Raw genomic sequence first — 22,865 nt, forward strand, 5'->3', positions numbered from 1 at the left:
CAACAAGGAGAACAGAACACAAGTCAAACGGGGGAAAGAACAGGTTTAAGCTTATTTAGGTAAGTTAGCTGTATTCAAGTAAGAAGGGCCTGATGAAATTCATCTTGGGATATTTAATGAGCTAGTTTCAGTAATCTTGGAACCATTAGCACCTTTGTAAGCTCATGAAGGACTGGCAAGGTCCCGAAGGACAGAAAAAATTGTGAATGTAGTACAAGCCTTTTGAAAAGGGAAAACGATGAACTAGGAAATTAGACCAGTCAGCCTAATTTAAATTTCTGGAATGATATTGGACTAATTATTAAGTTTGTAAGGTCCTAGAAGATACAACAGTTGTAAGGAATAACCTGCATTGAGCAAATCATAGTACACCAATCTAATTTCTTTTTTTGAGAGAGTCACTGACTTAACAGGGAGAAGCAGTATATATTGATTTTTTTTGTAAGATTTTTCACATGGTCCCATACAACATTCTGAGAAGCAAAGCAGAAAAATAATACTGACTAGATGAAGTTACAGTAAGAAAGGTGCACAACTGTTTGAAAGACCATACTCAAAGAGTAGTTATCAATGGAAGTGTCTAGTAGGGTCCCACAAAGACTGTCTTCAGTTGATAGAAAGTATTTTCATTAATGACTTGGGTAATGGAGTGGAAAATATACATATAAAATTTGTGGATTAATACCATGCTGAGAGAGTTGCAGGCACTTGGAAGGACATAATGAAAATTCAATTAGACCTTAACTAATTGAAGAGCTGATTTGAAATCAAGAAGTTTGAAATTTATTAAAGTATTCATTTAGGAAGTAAAAATTAAATGCACACTTACAAAATGGGGAAGAATTGCCTATATGGTATAGGTTGAACCTCTCTTAACTGGGACTCTCTGGTCTGGCAAGATCTCTGGTCCAGCAGGACCATGGGTAGCCCAGGACCAGAGTGTCCCCATGGAGGGCTAGTCACTGGAAGCCCTGCAGGGGGGCTAGAGCCCAGTAGTAGTGGGGTTGCCCTGTGGCAGCAAAACTGGGAGCCCAGCAATAGGGTTGCCACCCGGTGCCAACACTGTAGGAAGTGTGGTTGGAGCAGGAGGCAGCGGGGATGAAGCTCAGCAGTGAAACTGCCTGGTGAGACTGGGAGGCAGTGGGCCACTCAGCAGCACAATCAGGAGCCTGGCAGCTCTGCTACTGCCAAGTGCCTCAGCTGAGCGGTGGCATTAGGAGGCAGTGCTGCTGCCTTGCAAATCCAGGATTCTGACCATGGGGCTGCTTGACAGCGGGGTCAGGAACCCAGGAGTGGGGCTGTTGCCCAGTGGAGCAGCTGAACCCCAGCAGGGGGCTGCCCTGTGGGGCCGGGAGCCTAGCGCTGGTGGCGGGGCTGCCATGGAGGGGTCTGGAGCCAGTGGTAGGAGGGAGCCGTCTGGGAGGTTGGCAGTGAGGCCATGGCTGGGGGCCTGATAACGGGGGAGCCAAGAAATTACCTTCTCTTGTCTGGCAAAATCCCTCATCTGGAACCGGTCAGGCCTCGAAGGTACTGGACCAAGGAGGTCCAACCTGTACTATTGTAGAAATGGATCAACAGGTGGCAGTGGGTCACAAATTGAGTATGAGTCAATGAGATGCAGTTGTGAAAAAACTAATACTGTGGGATATATTAATAGGAGTGCCACATATAAGACATGGAGGTAGTTATCCTGCTCTACAAGTCTCTGGTGAGGCCTCAGCTAGAGTACTGTGTCCAATTCTGGGTGCCATGCTTTAGTAAAGATATGAACAAATTGCAGAGTTCAACGGAGAGCAACAAAAATGGTAAAATGTTTAGGAAATCTGACTTTATAACAGAAGTTGTATACTTTATAAAAAAAAAACCAAAATAAATACTCACTGACGCGGCCCCCGACTGAGGAGAGAGACACTCCCAACATTCTCCTTGTACACCAGAGCCCTAGGGGGGCCCCAAACTAGTAGATTGTGTGTGTGGTCCAGCCCTGTGGTGGGATGGCAGGGGGGCTGGAGCATCAGCACAGTCTCCCCACTGCTGAGCGGGGGAGGGACCCTGAGCCTGGAGTCCAGATCCAGACAAGTTGGGGGCCACATCTGGCCCTGGGGCTGCTTTATAAAGACAGTTTTTAAAAAACTGGGCATGTTTAGTTTTGAGAGACTGAGGGAGAAACTGATAAGTCTTTAAATACATTAAGGGTTTTTAAAAAGACAACTGTGATTAAAGTGTTCTCAATGTCCATTGAAGGTTGAACAAGAAGTAATGGGCTTAATCTGCAGCAATACAGATTTAGGTTAGATATTCGGAAAAACTTTCTAATCATAAGGGTAGTTAAGATTTGGAATAGGCTTCTATGATAGAAATTCCTTGGCAAAGGATCTCCTATTCGTTGCAAAAATTATCACCACTGACTTGACAAGCCCACTACTCCACAAACACGTATCTGATGGGATATTTATCCATGAAGAGTAACATGTCAGATATCTATCGAAAGCTTGTAATTTGTTATGATTTATTAATCATTGCAAGATGTATGTATGGGTAATATTTAAGGAATATAATTTTATGGAAAATATGCTTTATGGACTTCGAGTAGAAATTACTCACAAGGGCTATGTGTAGACTACATCCCTCTTTTGAAAGAGGGATGTAAATTAGACATATCAAAATGGCAAATGAAGCTGGGATTTGAATTTCCCACACTTCATTTGCATAATATGAAATGAAAATGGGTTCTTTTGAAAATGGGTATTTCGAAAGTGAAACTGCTATCTAGACGTGGTTCTTTCTAAAAAAAAATAAAACCCCTTTTTTCAAAAGATCCTGTAAACCTCATTTTTGAGGAGTTACAGGATCTTTCAAAAAAGGGTTTTTTCGAAAGAACCACATTTAGACAGCGGTTTCACTTTTGAAATACCCGTTTTCAAAAAAAGAGGGATGTAAAAGAGGGATGTAGTTTAGACATGCTGACAGAGATAATGTTTCTCAGGGAGGGCCCATGTGGATAAGGGAAGTTGTCGCTCCACCCTGTTTAGCTAGTAGTGCAAGCTAACCAGTCAGCTCAGTTTTCAAGCCTTCGTCCTCCTGAAGACTTGACAGAAAACCATTAGAGAACTAGAAAAAGTGAAACCCTGTGGCGCTGAAGAGAAAACTTTTTACAGTAAAGGAGAGTTTTCCTAATCTAGGAACAGAAAGAAAAGGCTGTTTACTCTATAAAACAGGAGGGTGAATCACATTACGCACATGGTAGAATCATAGAATACTATAACTGGAAGGGACCTTGACAGGTCAAGTCCAATCCCCTGCCCTCACAGGTACCATTTAGACCTTCCATGATAGATGTTTATTTAACCTGCTCTTAAATATCTCCAGAGATGGAGATTCTATAACTTCCCTAGACAATTTATTCCACTGTTTAACCATTGTGACAGTTAGGAAGTGTTTCCTAATGTACAACCTAAACCTCTCTTGCTCCACTTTAAGCCCATTGCTTCTTGTCCTATCATCAGAAGCCAAGAGAAACAATTTTTTCTCCTCTTCCTTGTGACACCCTTTTAGATACTTGAAAACCTCTATGATGTCTCCTCTTAGTCTCTCCTTTCTAAACTAAACAAGTCCAATTCTTTCAGTCTTCCCTCATAGCTCATGTTCTCTAGACCTTTAATCATTCTTGTTGCTTTTCTCTGGACCTTCTTCAGTTTCTCCACATCTTTCTTGAAATGTGGTGTCCAGAACTGAACACAATACTCCAACTGAGGCCTAATCAGCTCAGAGTAGAGTGGAAGAATGATTTCTTGTGTCTTGCTCACAACGCCTCTGTTCATGCATCCCAGAGTCATGTTTTCTTTTTTTTGCAACGGTGTCACACTGTTGACTCATATTTAGCTTGTGGTCCACTATGACCCCTAGATTCCTTTCTGCAGTATTCCTTCCTAGACAGTCGCTTTCCATTTTGTCTATGAAACAGATTGTTCTGTGATTGGTCTGGGAGTATCGGAGGTAGGGGGGGCTTGCAACAACCCTTCCAGTCTGGGGAAAGCTCAGGACAACCTCCTTCCACCTTCTCCAACCCACCAACCAATGTGGCTTGCAGGAGATTAGCAGGACCAGTACTAGCAGCAGGAGTCTGCTGCCCCCCTTTTCCCCAATGCACTCACCAGCTGCTTTGCTGCCGCATTGCTCTTCTTCTCTCTGGGAAATATAGGGTGATCCTACTCCCTGCCCCGGAGCAGTGCGGACAGGAGAGCAAAGCAGCATGGCCGCATTATTCTGCATATACTTGCTGGTGAGTGTGGGGGATGAAGGGGTGGAAGATGGCAGATGCTGCTTTCCCTAGCAGCTGCCATAATTGGAGGATGGGGCAGTAGTCTTCTCTGCTAGTCCCCACAATGGCTGGTGGCAGGTCCCTTGCCTCTCCCACCCCCCAGCATTGGGGGTGCACATGACCCTCCCCCATGTGTCACTTCTTTAAATCCTGGTACCTGTGAAACCAGTCAGCTCTACAAGAGTGAACTTTGTGGAGAAAACCTATTTTATTATATAGGAATAATTAAGTGCAGACCCAGGTTTTTGTTTTTTCTTATAACAAATAATTTCCATCACCTTCTCATACTTCTAGTTAAATCCTACACTGTTTAGATAAGCCTTAAATTTATTGTAAGGGCTCACAAGTGCTTTGTCATTTACAGACATGTTGGCTTAAGATTAAAGCTGTTAAACAAGAGTACTCTGTGAGTAAGCGATGAGTAGTGAACTTTATGGGCTAGATATCATAGGGGAATGATTCAAAATATTGTGAACATAAGAGCGGCCATATTGGGTTACACCAAAGGTCCATCTAGCCCAGTATCCTGTCTGCCAACAGTAGCCAATACCAGATGCCCCAGAAGCGGGGAACAGGTAATCCTCATGTGATTCCTCTCCTGTCACCCATTTCCAAACAGAGGCTAGGGACACCATTTCTACTCATCCTGGCTAATAGCCATTGATGGACCTAATCTTCATGAAACTATCTAGCCCCTTTTTTAAACCTGTTAAAGTCCTAGCCTTCACCACATCTTCTGGCAAGGAGTTCCATAGGTTGACCATGTGCTGAGTGAATAAAAACTTCCTTTTGTTTGTTTTAAACCTACCTATTAATTTCATTTGGTGACCCCTAGTTCTTATATTGTGGGAATAAGTAAATAACTTTTCCTTATTCACTTTTTCCATACCAGTCATGATTTTAAAGACCTCTATCATATTCTCCCCTTAGTTTCCTCTTTTCTAAGCTGAAAAATCCCAATCTTTTAAATCGCTCTTCATATGGGACCCATTCTAATGCCCTTTTCTGAACCTTTTCCAATGACACATCTTTTTTAAGATGAGGCGACCACATCTGTACAGAGTATTCAGGATGTGGGCGTACCATGGTTTTATATAGAGGCAATAAGATATTCTCTGTCTTATTCTCTATCCCTTTTTAAATGATACCTAAGATTCTATTTGCTTTTTTTGACTGCTGCTTTACACTGAGTGGATGTTTTCAGAGAACTTTCCACAATGACTCCAAGATCTCTCTCTCTCAGGTAGTTGTAACTAAATTAGTCTCCCTCATATTGTGTGTATAGTTGGGATTATTTTTTCCATTTTTTTAATTTACATTTATAAACATTAAATTTCATTTGCTATTTTGTTGCCCAATCACTTAGTTTGGTGAGATCTTTTTTGAAGCTCTTCACAGTCTTCTTTCGTCTTAACTATCTTGAGCAGTTTGGTATCATCTGTAAATTTTGCCACCTCACTGTTTACCCCTTTCTCTAGATCATTTATAAATAAGTTGAAAAGGGATGGGTCCCAGGAAGGATCCTAAGGGGACCCCACTAGTTACCTCTCTCCACTCTGAAAACTTACCATTTAGTCCTACCCTTTGTTTCTGGTCTTTTAACCGGTTATGAATCCACGAAAGAACCTTCTCTCTTATACCATGACAATTTACTTAAGAGCCTTAGGTGAAGGATCTTGTCAAAGGCTTTCTGGAAATCTAAGTATACTATATCCCCTGGGATCCCCCTTGTCCACATATTTGTTGATCCTCTCAAAGAACTCTAGCAGATTAGTAAGGTGTGATTTACCTTCACAGAAACCATGTCGACTTTCCCCAACAAATTATATTAATCCATGTGTCTGACAATTTTATTCTTTACTATAGATTCAACTAATTTCCCCGATGCTGACAGACTTACTAGTTTGTAATTGCCAGGATCACCTCTAGAGCCCTTTTAAAATATTGGCATCACATTAGCTATCTTCCAGTCATTAGATATGGAAGCTGATTTAAAGGATAGGTGACAAACCACAGTTAATAGTTTTGCAATTTCCCGTTTGAATTCTTTCAGAACTCTTGGGGAAATGACAGCTGGACTTATTACTGTTAAATTTATCAATTTGTTCCAAAACCACCTCTAATGACACCTCAATGAGGGACAAATTCCTCAGATGTGTCACCTAAAAGAAATGGCTCAGGTTTGGGGATCTCCCCGATATCCTCAGCTGTGACGTCTGAAGCAAATAATTCATTTAGCTTCTATGCAATTCTGGGTGCACCGATTAATGTACCAGGTGACGTTGGGGCAGATATCCCAGAGGACGAGAGTGCTTGAGTCTCTAAAAGGCTGGATGTGTTAAGGAGCTGATAGCCAGCTACCATAAGGAAGACTCCCTCTTGCTGAAGGCAGGAGTAAAAAGATGTCTGTCCTGGAAGCCGTGAGAACCGTCATAGCTTCCAAAGGAGACTGTGCAGTTCTCATTGTTGGAATTCGTTAGAAATGGGTTAAACAAACATCTGATGGGGTGGTCAAGATTTACTTGGTCCTTTTGCCTCATAGCATGAGTCTGGACTTGCTAACTTTTCAAGGCCTATTCTAGCCTTATATTGCTGTGATTGGTGATGCGGCATTGTATGTTTCTGTAAGTCTTTGAGTATGCACAACCTATTGCATGATATAAATATTGACTGTACGTGTTCTGATGTCAGGAGATTTTCACATTTATTTTATATATCCATTATTCATGTTGTCATTGTGAATTTTATTAAGAACAGTTTGTATGAAATCTAAACATTGTTAGCTGTGAATGAATTTTTACTATTGATGAGTTTCTTTGAAAGTGATTGAGTCTGTTCAAGACTAACCAAAGCAGTTTGGGTTTGATTTTGGGGTTTCCTGCCTTAAAATGAGATTGCAAAAGTGAAATGTTGGAGAACTAGAACCTAATGCCATTCTTTTAGTCTGAATGTCTTAATTAACCAATTTTTAGATTGGGTTTTCTTCTTTGTGTTTTCCTTAACTGTGTGTTTTCAGAGCTGTAGAATTTTTCATCAGGGATAAATATGAAAAGAAGAAGTATTACGACAAAAATGTGATCAGTGTCTCCAGTGTAAGTATGCAGTTTTTCTAACTGCAGGTAATATTTTTTGTAGTTTTCTTGAAGCTTTATATTACTCTCGGAGAAATTTAAAATTTTTACTTACAGTATCTCTTCTAAGTACTTATCTGAGAATATTAAATAGATTATAAAAATGTGGAAACATAATAGTAAATGTTCATTTGGTCCCCAGCCATACAATGCTGACCTCCATTATCTGTGTATTTAAAAAAATATACAGAGAACTGTCCTCTCCCCCACAAAAACCTAGAGGTGAACAATTTGTTTGTGAGATAATTATAATTTAGTTAAGCTTGTGTTTCAGAGTTTAATTTTAATGGGAACTTTAAACTTTATTTTGTAAACATTTTATTCAAGTGTCAAACTAAAACACAGAGTATGAACTTGGAGCTGTATTGATTTTTTTTTTCTTGGTTACTTGATGAAAAAATTATTAAATTGAGAGAATAATAAAAAATTTAAAATCACTGCTTTAGAAGACTTCTCCCTTTGTAGGCCAAGAAAAATGAAGTGAGAAAGATCTTGCCAAATAACCCTGAAGTATTAAGTTCCCTGAGTTGGGAAAGGGGAGACTACAAATTCAAATCTTACCCTCACCTCCTAAGTGCAGTTTAAATTCTCATACCATTCCAGCACCCTTCCTTCCAGAATGACTGAACCACTTTTATCCTTTTTCTAACTACTGTAAACTTCCTTCCCAAAGGCAAGGATAGAATCCAACAATGCTGATCACCAATATTCTACTAATAATTAAATGTAATGATATGAACCAATGTGAAAGTTTGTCAAGCTGCTGGTCTTCAAAGGGCTAACAATTACTTCTATAGCTCATATAGTCAAGATATGAGCTGGTAATATAAAGGCCACAAAGGTTTCAAACTGTACTTTTGGGCTGTGTGGGAGGGAGGTGATTCACACAATTAGACAACTTTAAAACAAGATTGATAGTAGTTTCTCAAACTCAGATGAACTGCTCTTTTGAAATGGTTGATATAAAAGCATATGAGGTCAGTGATACATTTTTTTGCATTAGAATGTGAGTTTGATGTTGAGGTATCTATTGGAGGTTGAAGTGAAAGCCTTATGAACCATTAGTGTGTAATCAACTCTGTTACAGGCAATATGAAGAGGAAAATATGTGTCCTTTTCTGCCATGGGCTATTGGATTTCCACTGTGATCTATATTGTGGTGGGCAATAATTTTTTGCTGAAGGCCACATCAGAAATTTTTGAAGTGGCCCCAGCTGCTCTGGAAGAGGTGGGGCCAGAATACTTCCCTGCTTCCTCACCCCCGGACCATGATTGGTCTGGGGGTGGGGGAGTAGGTGAAGTCTTTGCCCCTCCTCCTGAGGTGCCCCTTAGGTGCCCATGCCCTTGACGGTGGGAGGAGACTTCATGTGCCTCCCTGTTCTGCTCCCAGGCTAATCAAGGCTTAGGGGCGAGGGGGAGTGCAAAGTCTTCTCCTGCCCTGCTGAGAGCGCATGGCGCTTCTAAAGCACTGCACGCTCCTTGCAGGGTGGAGGAAACTTCTCGCGCTCCCCCTGCCTTGGGACAGAGGGAGTGCTCAAAGTGTCCTCCCATCCTGCCAGGAGCACATGGGGCAGGGGAGCGGCAGGGCCTCCAAAGGTTGGATCAACCCACTTGGCGGGCTGCATCTGGCCCGCAGAGGCCCTTTTGCCCACCCCAATCTATGTTATGGAGAAGTCCTAGTATTTTCTGTTATCTAAGATTAAAAACAATCCTTCTGTTGTCAGCTCAACTTTTGCTAATCTCCACTCTTTCAAAATAAAAGCAAATAGATAATAAAACCTTTGACAGGGAGTGTGTGTCGTGTGGTGAGATACCTAGCATTCTTTTTTGGGCACTGTGAAATAAATGTCAGCCTAAAATATGTTATCCTAGATCAAAGAAAAGATATTCTGAAAAATATGAAGCATACTGGGCAGTATGTTGTAGAGATGGATGTCCGTATTTGCAATCTTGTTGGGTTTTTTTACTTTTTTGGGGGGACAGGGAGAAGTGAGAGAGAACGGGAGCATTCTAAAAAAAGTGTGCTAACAACTTCCAATCTGGTTTGAATCAACTCAGTTCCCAGAGCAAAGTCCAATGTTAAAACCCATTAGCGGGGAGGAAAGCACTGCCAGTCTCCTGACAGATGACTTCAAGCTCTTCCATGAGTTTACCTAGCTCTTTTCTGAGCTTTGTTAAAGTGCTGGTCTTCGCGACAGCCTCTGGCAGGGAGTTTAAGTTGACTGCATGTTGTGTGAAGAAATAGATTCTTTTGTTTATTTTTAATTCTGCTGCCCATTGATTTGATTTTGTGATCCCTAGTTTTTGTGTTCTGGGAAGGAGTAAATAACTTACTTACTCCACACCAGTCATGATTTTATTGATCTCTATCATGTCACACCTTAGTCATTTATTTTCTTAGCTCCCACATGCTGATCAGCTCCTGGCGAGCCAGCTTTCAGTTAGCATAAATCAGAAACAAAAAACAGGACTATGTAATACTTTAAAGACTAAAAAGATGGTTTATTAGGTGATGAGCTTTCGTAGGCCAGACCTACTTCCTCAGAAGTAAGAGTAGTGATGAATGAACTTAACTTGAAATTAGAGTCAGGAGAAGTGTAAAAAGCAAATGTTGTCACCCATTGCTGTATGGTAACTTGTTAGTGTAGAACAAGGAAAAGTTTTACTCTGAGTTCAACTTTTTTTACTCTGAAAGTTTTGTATTTCACCATTTTTTTTAGATTTTGAAGCAAGTTTTTGGTTTATTTTCCAATTGATTTTATCTCACTTTTTATTCTTTTCCTTCCTCATTATCACCTTCCCAAAAAAAAAACTAGAAAACCATTTGGGAATACAGGTGACAGTGCAAATAAATATGCAAAAAATAACTTTCAAGTATAATATTGTACGCAGGAGTTTAGACATTGCCTGTGTTGAGTCAGTGCAGACACTGACCATTTCCCCCTTTAATGGAACCTTACTTCCAGATAAAGATATGTTTTTTTTAATTGTGATGAAAATGATTTGAATGCGATGAGAATGATTGATTTGAATTTTTGAAAGCAGTTTATTCCAACATTGAGGGTTTAGGTCATAGTGACTTAGCACTAGTGCAGTGTTTCTTAAACTGTGTTCCACTGCACATCAGTGTGCCACAAGGTAGTCGGAGGTGTGCTGCAGAGAACAGAGTTCAAAATGGCCACCCTTAAGGGGCGGGCGACCTTTTTGCTCAATAACTTCCCCCCGACCCTTTTATTTTTTTGGCTCAACAAAAAATCCTTGGTGTTCCTCATTAAAAAAAATATTGTTTGGTGTTTCTCATTCTTAAAGATTAAGAAACAATGTACTAGTGTGTAGTACTGTGTATGGTAATAAATGAGCTAACTTTAATTTCCTCATGTTAAATATAAATAGCAAATGTTCCTGAGACCTCTCAGTAATGTCATTTTATTTGATGTACCTACTGTGTGACACATTTAAAATTTGAGATGGTCTGAAAATTAAGTTGGTATTGATTTGTTTGTGAAGGGGCGAAAGGTCCAGCTACTACAAGTTAGTGTTAGCAGAATGTAAAATATTCTTGAAAGCACAATGTTCTCTTCGGGTGATGTCTCTGTGGTTACTCCACCCTAGGTGTCAGTGCATCTCTGTGCTATTGATTGATTTTATAGCAGTGCCTGGTCAGGATGTGTACACGCAGTTGGTGTTTTGTGGCATAGGCATCTGTTTAGTATGTGAGTGTGATCTGAGCCCCTTAGTTCCTTCTCTACCATAGAGTTCTGTAGGCAAACTCCAAAGTAGAGGGGAGGAGTTCGGGTAGTGGCACACCCATAGGTACACATATGTTTGAGAACCTCAGTTGTTGCACAAGGTTTGTAACCTTCTCTTCTCCTTTTAATGATGTCTATAGGTGCTCCACTTTCAGTGAATATGAAGCAGTACCCTTCAGGATGCAGGGACTTGAGAGATGCAGAATTGGTAGAAGCAGACAGCACCATGCAGTCTAGAAGGGTGTCTGATGTAGGGATGATGGTTCATGAGTTAACTGGTAAAGATTATGTTTAACCAGATAACTGATTAAACAGGGTTGGGCAGGACAGCTAAGCCTGGCCTGCTGCAGGTGGGGGCTGCTCTGGCTGTGCTGGAGTGTCTCTGCCCATGGCATGCTTGGCTTGCTGCAGATAGGGGCTGCTTCAGCCAGGCTAGAGCACCCTTGTCTGCAGTGTGCTGGGCCCTGCTGGAACAGCCCCCTGCCTGCAGCGGGTGCGGTGTTGCTCCAGTCCACCTGTTAACTCCCAGTAAGGGTGATGCTTACCGGTTAACCATTCACACCCCTAATCTGACCTGGTGTCTTCGATTGCATAATGTTTGGCATTAATAGATCAATAATAAGAAAATTGTGTAAAAAGGCTGTGGAATTAGACATGGCTTAGGTGGAGTGAGGAGATGTCCTCAGTGGATTTGAAGCTATTTGTTTGGTAGCAGGACCTAATATAGTCCAATATCCACTTGAATGGTTGCTGATCAGACACCACACTCTTGGAGTGCTCAGCAATGTACAGGAAAAGTCTTGGGGATTTGTGAAAGGGTTTAGTTCTGTCCAAGTAGAATGCAATTGCACATCTGATGTCAAAGGTATGAAGTGTTGCATTTTGTGAATTTTTGTGGGCTTTGGGATAAAATGTAGGTAGATGTATAAGTTCATTAAAGTGGACAGTGGATGCCACCACCAGTGGTCAAACCAACTGCCTAGGCATCTAAAAGGGCACCTACTAGGGGCCCTGGTTTAACAGGCACCAATGGCATCAAGGACACCCGAGGTGCTTCGAGCACATTCAGTATTCCTGGCATAATGTGAACCCCTTATGCAATCTCCTCCACAGGTGTCAGGAGGTGACAGGGCTAGTTCCAGTTGCCCTCCAGTATCTCATGCTAACCCCACATCTCCCAGGGTCGTGACTGCACCAGTGCCCCACCTCATATACCGGGGGACTCAGCAACGGCTCACAGAGCATCATCCCACAGCCGTTCCCCAATGCACAAAACACAGGTACCAGCGGGACAGGACAGGAGGGTCAGAACTGAGCCCCCTGTTCAGCCTTCAACTCGGCATCACTCTCCATTACCAATAAGGGGCTCACCATGTTTACCTGCTTTGTCTCAAATCAATGCCTATGAAAGGGGATTCAAGGAGTAGGTTCTCCTGTCAACACTCCTCCCCTGAGAGAGCATATGCACCTTACGGGGCATACGGTCTATGACCTGTATACTTTCAGAACCATTGTGTTCCCCATCCAAGGGCACAGACCTAGAGGAAGGGCAAACTGAGGATGAACCAATGGTCCAGCAAAAAGATATACCACCTAATGATGACTCCTTCTCGACTCCTGATGAAGCGGTTATTCCGAATGATCCAGAACCTAGTGATGACCTTAAACTGTTGCAGGATCTGTTTAAGAGAGTAGCTATCAGGAGGTAGTTTTATCACAGGTGCAGGAAAAACACCACAAGCTCCTAAAGAACCTGCAGCCCTCTGCAAAATCCAAAATTGCCCTGCCTCTCGATCTCTAGATGAAGCTTTTCCTGAGGTAGCTGAAGAGGTATGGCAAACCCCAGCCACAGTCTCCACAACCAACAAAAGGGCCAACAAAGTATTTTGTCCTATCAAAGGGCATGACATTTCTGTACTTACACTCTCAGCCTAACTCCTTGGTGATTGATTCTGTGAACCAAAGGGCCAAAAACCCGCACCACAAGGCTCAGGACAAAGACCACAAACGCTTCGATGTCTTTGGGAGGAAGATGTACTCCTTCTCAACCCTGCAACTTCGCATAGCCAGCTATACATTGTTGCTTGTAAATCTTGATTTTGACAATTACATGAACTAACAGAGCTTATGCACAATATTGCAGAGCACAAAAGACCTACCCTTAAGGCAATCATTAAAGAGGGATACACTGTATCCTGGACAAAAAACAGGACTATGTAGCACTTTAAAGGCTAACAAGATGGTTTATTAAGTGATGAGCTTTCGTGGGCCAGACCCACTTCCTCAGATCAAATAGTGGAAGAAAATGGTCACAACCATATATACCAAAGGATACAATTAAAAAAATGAACACACATGAAAAAGACAAATCAAATTTCAGAACAGAAGAGGGATGATCGGGGGGGAGGGGGGGAGGTACATTTACATCCCCCTTCTGTTCTGAAATTTGATTTGTCCTTTTCATGTGTTCATTTTTTTTCAGCTACACCAGACTAACACGGCCACAGTTCTATCACTATATCCTGGACAGTGCTACAAATGGCCCTAAATGCTGCAGATATTGTGGCTAGGTCTACTGAGACATCTGTGGTAATGAGACGTGCATCTTGGCTGCAAGCAGCAGGAGCCCCTAAGGACTTCCAGTTCAAAGTAGAGGACCTGCCATTTGATAAGACCAAACTATTTGCTACAGATACTGACAAGGCTTTGCACTCTAGCAAAGATTCACACATTACTTTGCACTATACACGTTACAGACAGACAGGGATACTGCCTTTACTAGACAACAGCAGTACTAGCCTTTTCACCAGAATCCGGGAATGCCATTCTCTACTTGCACATGCGTAGCCTGCCTGATGACTGCTTGAAAGTCTCCGATCCGTGGCATTGAGACGAGCCCGACACCAACAGTGGAGCACACAGGGGGACACACATCTCGAAGAACAATCGTTACTGCATGAAGTGAGTAACTTCTCTCTCTTCCCCAACAAGGTAATACTGTGAGCACCACAGGCATAGGCATTCTTACAACCATTGACCCCATTGGATGACACAGTATCATTACCCAACGACCTATTGCATACCGCTCTCTCTCTAGACACCAGTCAACAGTTTCCTCTATGCTAGGCTATAAGCAACCATCACTCCACAAAATGGCTATTTTATAGGGTTGCATTTACTTGCATCTGACAAACTCTAATGGGCAGGCCCAGAAAGACCTAACTAAATGAGCCTGTTTTGTGGGTTAAAGGACTAAAAAGTCAATAAAGAAGTACTGGGAAGTAGGGATGTAAGAATTTAACCGGTTAACCGATAAGCTGATGCTTATCAGTTACTGTTAACAGTTGAGCACTGCATAGGCCAGGAGCTGGCAGCCTTGTGGAGCTGGGAGCCAACAGCCCCACAGTGACCCATCTAACCAGTAGTATTTTGATTGGTTATATAGTTAATATTTTTATACCCTTTTTACATTCCTACTATAGTAGTGGGAAGAGTACTACTTTGGCCTTGTGACTTGATGTAAGAAAGCATTGTACTCATTTTCACTTTAAAGGCAACTTTTGATGCACTAGGTTCCTTGTAAAAGTCATACTCTTTATGTGAACCTACTGTGACATCTTCTGATTGTTTTGGTTTCAGCATATAAGTAAAGTTGATAGCATGAACAGGTATTTAATTTCTGAAAACCAAACTATTGACATTGCAAAGATACTATTTCACTGGGTTTCAATTTGTTTACATAAAACTGCTTATTACAGTTGTGTTGCGAACCTATCAGTCTTATTCACAGTCCTTTGTAGCAGCTACAGGATAGTGGTTGTTACAAGAGATGTGGAATTGCTAATATTCTATGAATATTAATGTGCAATTCTTGGGTCACATGCAATGTTTATACAGTCAAGTCAGGTAATGTTATATAACTATGGTGGGATTAGAATTTCCAATGTGACTATTGATTTAGATTTAGTGCTGTTGAAAGAAACTAAAAAAGCAACACAGCAGATCTAAATAAGGACATCTTAGCACAGTTGAAAACAGTGGTCAAGCTGTTAGCGTCACGTATCCTTTGTCTCTATCAAGTTGCAAGCTTTTTTGCCGAAGTTAGGAGCCTGGAAATTAAAAGGACACTGAAGTTATAAAGACCTTCCTTGGCATTAAGAATGGGGAGCACTAGCCAGAAGCTTTCTGGAATGACAGGTTGACATGGACTGCTGAGAGAATCTAAAGAAATTAGAGAGCCCCAGATCCAGGGAATGGTAATCCTTAGGGAATAATTAGGTTATGTGTAGGGTTAATTTTGTTGTTTTAAGGCCTCTTTTAAAAAAATGCAGTGGTTCTTGGAGGCCTGGTCTGAGAGTGGGATAATCTTGTGATTCCATCTGGAGCCAGGTGACAGCTAGAGGTCTCAGTTGTGGGAATGGTGTACTCCACAAAACCAGAAAGGGTACAGTAACTGAGATATCTGTATTAAAAAAGAGTTTGAGGAATTAAATAGACAAGCTTTTTAATGCAGTGGATTCTTGGTTATATCTCCATATGCTTTATTTCCTTTCCCTGGCTGTAGGACTTCATTTTCTTTAGTAATAAGCCTCTCCTCTTTGCCTGGAGTCTTCCATTACTGAAACTTCTCCAGGTCCTTTTACACTTAGGTTGTATCTTGCATGTCTGCTTACTTGTCTTTTTTGTGCCTGTCAGGAGACTGGGTTATAGGTGGTCAGATTGAGGGCATAAGGTCAGAACTAGATTATCAAAAGTCAGAGAAGGCAGGAGCAGGGCTGGGACAGGTTGGATGTGGGCAGGAGTTGTGGAGGAATGGAGCAGCACTTGGTAAGAGACAAGTCACAGGGAAGCTGAATGTCTATGGGTGTGTGTGCTGAGCCAGCTTTTGCTGCTGCTTAGCTTTAAGAACTGTCCTGCTAGCTTCATCAGCCAGTCAGGTAGGATTGTCCATTAAACATCTTAGCTGGCTCATTAGCCTATCAGGACCATTGAGTAGGTGCAGCTACAGCTGTAGTAGTTTTTCACCAAAACATCTTAACTGCACTCCACAAACAGGCCCACTGACATGGGCAAAAGAGGCAACTGTCCCGGGGCCCGGTGATTTTAAAAAGGGCACGGGGCTCCCCTCTGCCACCGCTGCTACTGTGCTGGAGCCCTACACCTTTTAAATTGCTGCTGGAGCTCCAGCTGGCGCTGAAGGGTGGGTGGGTGGTGGCTAAGCCCCAGCCCTGCCCCTTCTGTCTGAGGTCATGCCCCTTCCGGGAGTGTTGAGCCAAACCCCTCCCCCCATCTTGCATAGGGGTCTGACAATTTTGTTTCCCCTCCTGGTTATAAATATATTTTGGGGGGGCAGGGAGGATTATAACATTCAAAATGGAGCTGTTGGAAGACCTATTGAGATGATCCTATCCTCCTAGAAAAACTTATTTCATTTATATACGCTTTACTTTTGTTATGGAAACAATTCTCTAGATCACACAGTGGTCCTTTAATACATTAACAGCTCTCAAAATGAACAAAGGATCAACATGAACACTATTTGAAAAGTTTTCCAGTAGGTGAGACCTCATTACTAAAGTAATACTACAGTATGATCCCACTTGTAGATTTATTATCCATATCCCATTTTACAGACAGAAGTGTGTTTTTTTTTTTTTTCTTCTGAAAACCATGATTCTGGAAACATGATTCTGTGGTTCTGTGTATGTCTCCCTTTACTGCTTAGTTTGGGTCTATTATTAAGTGTGTATTGGCACCAAATGTAATAGAGACCTAATTGGGATTCTAGCTACTATTGCTAAGCAAATAATAAAATATTTTAGTAGTCAAAGGTGCATTTAATTTTTTACTACTAAATATCTCAAAGGCCTGAATTAAAGGAGAAGTCTAATTGCAAGATATAATTAACTAGATACAAGAGTTAAACTTTAAAATGGTTTACTTGTGTTTGAGGTTCAATTCTGAATTTCTTCTCTGTAAATTAACTGTGCATATGTTAAACAGACACTAGAGGGCACCCTTGCTTGGTTCAGCTCTTAAACTCTGCATTAGTTAAATTTAAACATTGAGGAGTCCTGTAGCACTTTAAAGACAGATTTATTTGGTCATAAGCTTTTGAGGGCAAAGACCCACTTTGTAACATTTTAGGTACTGTTCTTTTGTGGTCTTATGAAATCCATCCATGATTTAGTGCATGTTTAAAAGATTTTTTTTTTTTAATTTCTTGGTGTCTGAATTACCTGGGAAACCAACAGTGTCAGAGTTAAATAAAAGGTTGTGATATTTTTGGTGTTGCTGGGTTCTTACTTGGCATTGTTTTTTTTCAAAATAATAAACTAAAACGCTACACATGCATTCAAAATAATGAAAGAACTTTTTGGAAACAGCTTGTAAAAGCTTTTGTAAAGTTACTGTAAGTATACATGTTTATGGCTGTTTGTTTAAAAGTAGTCACTTCTATGACTGTATACTTCCTTCATGTATTCCACCCAGGATCATAACTAGGTAAGTATGTCAGGTTTAAAACTGAAGCAGAATCCTACCTGGTACTTTAGAAACTTTATCCTTCTAATTCCCCTCCCCCCTTTAATACACATTTAAGAATATTTCACTTCTGGTAATGAAATTTGAAAATTCCAACTTAATAATTTTCATTCAAATGAAAATCAGTTCAAAGTGTACAGGCAGTCCCCGGGTTACGTACAAGATAGGGACTGTAGGTTTGTTCTTAAGTTGAATCTGTATGTAAGTCAGAACTGGCGTCCAGATTCAGCCGCTGCTGAAACTGATCAGTTTCAACAGCGGCTGAATCTGGACACCAGTTCTGACTTACATACAGATTCAACTTAAGAACCTCAGGCATCCCCAAGTCAGCTGCTGCTGAAACTGATCAGCGGCTGATTCCAGGAAGCCCGGGGCAGGGGCTTCCTGTAGTCAGCCACTGTCAGTTTCAGCAGCGGCTGACTTGGGGACGCCTGGGGCAGAGCAGCTGGGGTGCTGCTGGGTTGGTCCAGTAGCGCCGCCGCTCCTCGGCGCTACTGGACCAACCCAGCAGCACCCAAGCTGCTCTGCCCCAGGCGTCCTGATTCAGCCGCTGCTGAATCTGACCAGCAGTGGCTGAATCAGGACGCCTGGGGCAGAACAGCTGGGGTGCTGCCCGGTTGGTCCCGTAGCGCCCAGAGCGGCACTACGGGACCAACTGGCAGCACCCCAGCTGCTGTACCACAGGTGTCTGGAGCAAAGCCACGGAGCACGGGGGCAGCGGGACAGCGGGACAGCCCAGTCGCGCGTGGCTGTCCGCTGCCCGTGTGCTCCGCGGCTTTGCTCTGCTTTGCCCCCCCCCGTCCTCCTGGTCTGCAGACCAGGGGGATTGGGGGCGGGGGGGGTAAAGCAGAGCCAAGCCGCGGAGCACGCTGCCAGCCCAGACGCGTCTGGGCTGTCAGCTGACCGCGCACTCCGCAGCTTGCCTCTGCTTGGCTCTGCTTTGCCCCCCCCCCCCCCCCCCCCGTCCCCCTGGTCTGCAGACCAGGGGGACGGGGGGCAAAGCAGAGCCAAGCCGCGGAGCGCCTGGCCAGCTGACAGCCCAGACGCGTCTGGGCTGTCAGCTGATCGCGCGCTCCGCGGCTTGGCTCTGCTTTGCCCCCCGTCCCCCTGGTCTGCAGACCAGGGGGACGGGGGGGGGGGCAAAGCAGAGCCAAGCCTCGGAGCGCGTGGGCAGCGGACAGCCCTGTCCGCTGCCCACGTGTTCCGCTGCTTTGCTTCCTCTCCCTGGTCTGCTGGAGACCAGGGAGAGGAACCCCGTTCGTAACTGCGGATCAGACATAAGTCGGATCCGCGTAACTCGGGGACTGCCTGTATTGCACAGATCTTGGCAAAAATGTAAAAGGAAGTTAGGTACTGTAAATGTTAAGCACTTTTCCTATGAGATACTATCATATTTAATCTATTAATTGGATGGTAGAACAACTGGGCAGTAATTTCAATTCAAAGCAATCAGTTTGTATAGGTTATTAGATTGTTTTTCCAGCTAGAGAGTGAAATAAGAACATTCAAATAAGAAACTGAAATCTAGTGCATTCTATTACATTAACTTTTATTCCTATTAAATTGGATCTTTTAGTGGACCAAGAATCTTTGTTGGTAAGGGTAGATGATGAGGTTAAAATCTTAAATTCATGGAAATGTTTTAGATGCAAAAACATTTTGAGTAATGATGATTTTAACAAATTATTTACCATAATGTCTTGTGCAAAACATCTGACACAGTGAAATATACCACTAAGTTAAAATGGGCAAAAAGATCCACTAAGAAAAACAATATCACCAATAGTGATTGAAAAGGAAGAGCTGGTTGGGGCTAGAAGGAAGAGAGGCTTGAATTGCTGTAAGTGAACTGGTTTCTAGTAGGTCTTTCACAAATCCTTGAAAACATGTACAGTGGAAATCTAACATACATTCTGTGAAATAGGAATAGGGGGAATCTATAAATAGTTTCCAGATTGAAGACCCTTCCTTGATATCATCCTGCAATGAAAGAACTTGAAGACAGATAAGAGAGGATCCAACTGATCTCAGTAACCTTTCAAGAAATGTAGCTTTTTATAATTTAAAATTTTTATAAAAAGCATCAGTTCCTCTACACACTAAGGCCAAAGTGTGCTTCGTGTATTCAATAACAATATAACTGGTCACACTCAGGTTTCTCAGAATAGTCATCTTGCCAACTATTGGTATCATTGTTTCCTCTGGGCTAAACAAAAATCATTCAACCCTTGACAAATAATGTTTCCAAAGCTCTTATCACCATAATATCTTGATATTAGTTGGCAGTCCTTACAGAGCTGAAAATACTGGTGGTATCTCAACCCATGATTTAGGATTATCCCCTGAAGATTTCAATTGTATATTTAATAGCAATGGTAATGTAAGATATTGTTGGCTTCGTCAAAGAAGATGAGACGACAGCCCACTGCCTAAGTTGGGCATTCCTCTCCTGCTTGGATACAGCTAATCTAGTGTCAAATGGCCTACGATCTTATCAAAGAATGAAGAAACAAAGTCACAGTGGACAACTGTTGAATCAGTTGTTGTCATTCTGGATTCAAAATGTTTGATTCCAAGTGCATTGTAATACACTTAAGATGTTTAAAATTGTTATGCCTATTATGTAGGCACAGGGTTTTTGTGTTTGTCATTTAGTAAATGGACTAATGCTGCAACATATGTTTATGGTATAGATCATGATGGGCTCAGAAAGTTTGATACCTACTGCATCATTTGAATGTGTGTTATGTCCTGGCTAATGGAAGTTATCATTTGTTTAACGGACTTTAAAATGCAGAAAACTCCAATTTTGCAATTTAAAAAGATTCCACCCCCCAACCGCAAACGCTGCCTCGTATTTTGATTCTGACCCATGTGTGAGAGAATTGAAGAGTATGTTTCTAAGCACCAGAAAGAACAGCTGCACATTTAAATGATTTTATGGGGTGTCTTGCACATCTGACCAAAGACTTGGCTGTCTTGATTTTAAATAAGAGCAGTGCTGTAGCACCTTAGAAACTAATAAATACTGTATACAGAATCCAAGATATATATAACAGCAAAAGCAATTAACTTTTCATTGTAAAACCAGTGTTAGTGAAGCTAATTAAGTGGGCAGGCTGTTGTAGTTTACTATGTATTATTACCAAATCTTTTCATGCTAAAATAAGGCTATAAGTGACTAACCCCCATGTCTTCATTTTGGAAATTAATTTGGTAAAATCAAAATGCTGAATGTGATATCACTATTTCCATAGCAACAGAAAATTATAAGCATAAGATTAAATTTACTGCATTACACAAGGAGAGTTGCTCTTACAGTAATACTAGTAGTTTCTATAACAAAGTAAAAGCAAAAACATACTGACCAAGTCACATTTGTATAAATGTTTCACTTATGCAAGTTTAACCCAGGGTGAAATTTCTTCTTGAAAATACTGAGCACACTATTTTAAAAATGAAACCAAACACCCTTTTCTTTTCTAGAATATTATGCACCAACCTTCAGAGCAAAGCATATTTCCAGGGTCTGTTTCTGTATGGTTAGTGGATATTAATATTCAAAACATGCATAAAATAGCTATAGCAATACTTCTGGGATCTTCTATGACAAACATGCAACACTAAAGATATAACAAGGAGTTTATTTGTAATTTTCAACTACATTGTAAGAAGTTGAGTCAGTTTATTTAGTAAAAAAAGATAAGAATGCCACTTTAAATATTAGCGGTACAAGATGGGTGAGGTGGTAATTTTTATTCAACTAACTTCTGTTGGTAAAAGGGACAAGCTTTTGAAATTACGCAGAGCTTTTCTTCAGTTGCTGGAAAATACTTTTCCCATGCTTGAAGAAAGAGCTCTGTGTAAGCTCAAACTTGTGTGTCTCAACAGAAGCTGGTTCAGAAAAAGATATTACCTAACCTACCCTTTTTCTTTATTATTCTCGGATCAACACAGCTACAACACTGTATCTAAATAATCAGGGTTTTTTGACAGTACAAAGACCTGTGCTATAATAGCTCCATTTATTTTTAAATTTTCCTTGTAGGTACTAATGATATATGGCAATTCAGAGTTGTCAGATTTATTGCTCTGAAGGTTTACTGCACATTTAGTAAACCTATTTCAGTGGCCTTTTCCTGTAAAAAGGAATAGAAGGATAATGTTGATTACTTTAATGGAAGCTACACACACCAAAAAAAAAAAAGGGGGGGGGGGGTGCTAGGAAGATGTATAAAAATGCTTTCAGACTAATCCCATTTTCAAATGTAAATTGCCTCTGGTGCATATAACTCTCATATAATATCTTTGGTAATTCTGGAAGTTGTGTTGGTAATAGTGGTTGTGCACAATGATTTTTAGAATGAAATTTATATATTATATATAAATAAATATAAAATTGCTTAGTGCTGCTTTGTAGAAACCACTTTTCCCTGTTTAGTATGTTAAATGGAGAGCAGTTCATTAGAACTTTAATTAAATGTGTAACTTTCAGAGTTATTTTTCTGTATTCTTTAAATAAATATTCCGTTACAGTGAACAAGAACAAAAGCATGCCTTCATGCTCCAGGACATTAATATTTCAGCAGTCACATTGGATAAAATTGAACAGTGGATGAAACCTAATTATTTTTCTCATTCTTGTGATGTGATCTTATCCAGGTTCATTTTCTTATTTTTATATTCTAGTGAATTTCATCATAAATCATTCACTGTTACCTTGACAAACCTCTCTTCCTTTAGAAGTAGCACTAATAAAATTCAGAAGACCAGAATGTAAATGCTTTCTCTCGTCTGCTTTGGTCTTTTAATATTGTAAGATTCCCCTTCCTCCAAAGTGCTTCTGTATCTTGGGGGAAAAAATGGAATCTTATGTTCTTTGCTCTTTCTGTAGTCTATTAATTCTGATAATCTGCCTTGGTTCCTTTCTCATCCCTTTCATCTGCTTTGTACAGATGCCCACCTCTGATGCTGTTCAGCCTTTGGCATCTTCTCCTTCTCTGCAAGCTGCTGCCGAAAAGAGCAAATTGGAGGTATTGTTTTCCTAGTGTAATTTTTTGTCAGTCTGAATGTTATAATATAGTGCACAGATTTGTACATTTGATTTAATCCATAGTGTAG

General features: G+C 41.2%; 1 protein-coding gene and 1 long non-coding RNA gene across 5 annotated transcripts in view; one reads left to right on the plus strand and one right to left on the minus strand.

Moving 5' to 3' along the window:
• The window catches only part of SMAP1 (small ArfGAP 1), a 198,732-nt gene that overhangs the window by 53,628 nt on the left and 122,239 nt on the right, over positions 1 to 22,865 (plus strand). For 2 of the 3 annotated variants that reach the window (XM_075923713.1, XM_075923714.1), the window contains exons 4-5: positions 7,338 to 7,413; positions 22,700 to 22,777. In XM_075923713.1, the coding sequence (XP_075779828.1) occupies positions 7,338 to 7,413; positions 22,700 to 22,777 (154 nt within the window). The remainder of the gene's footprint in view (positions 1 to 7,337; positions 7,414 to 22,699; positions 22,778 to 22,865) is intronic. The other variant, XM_075923715.1, reaches the window with a different exon arrangement.
• LOC142827806 (uncharacterized) overlaps positions 1 to 22,865 on the minus strand; it is a 57,373-nt gene that overhangs the window by 24,445 nt on the left and 10,063 nt on the right. The window lies entirely within an intron of this gene.

This window comes from Pelodiscus sinensis, chromosome 3, assembly GCF_049634645.1.
Source record: "Pelodiscus sinensis isolate JC-2024 chromosome 3, ASM4963464v1, whole genome shotgun sequence".
Lineage (NCBI taxonomy): Eukaryota > Metazoa > Chordata > Testudines > Trionychidae > Pelodiscus > Pelodiscus sinensis.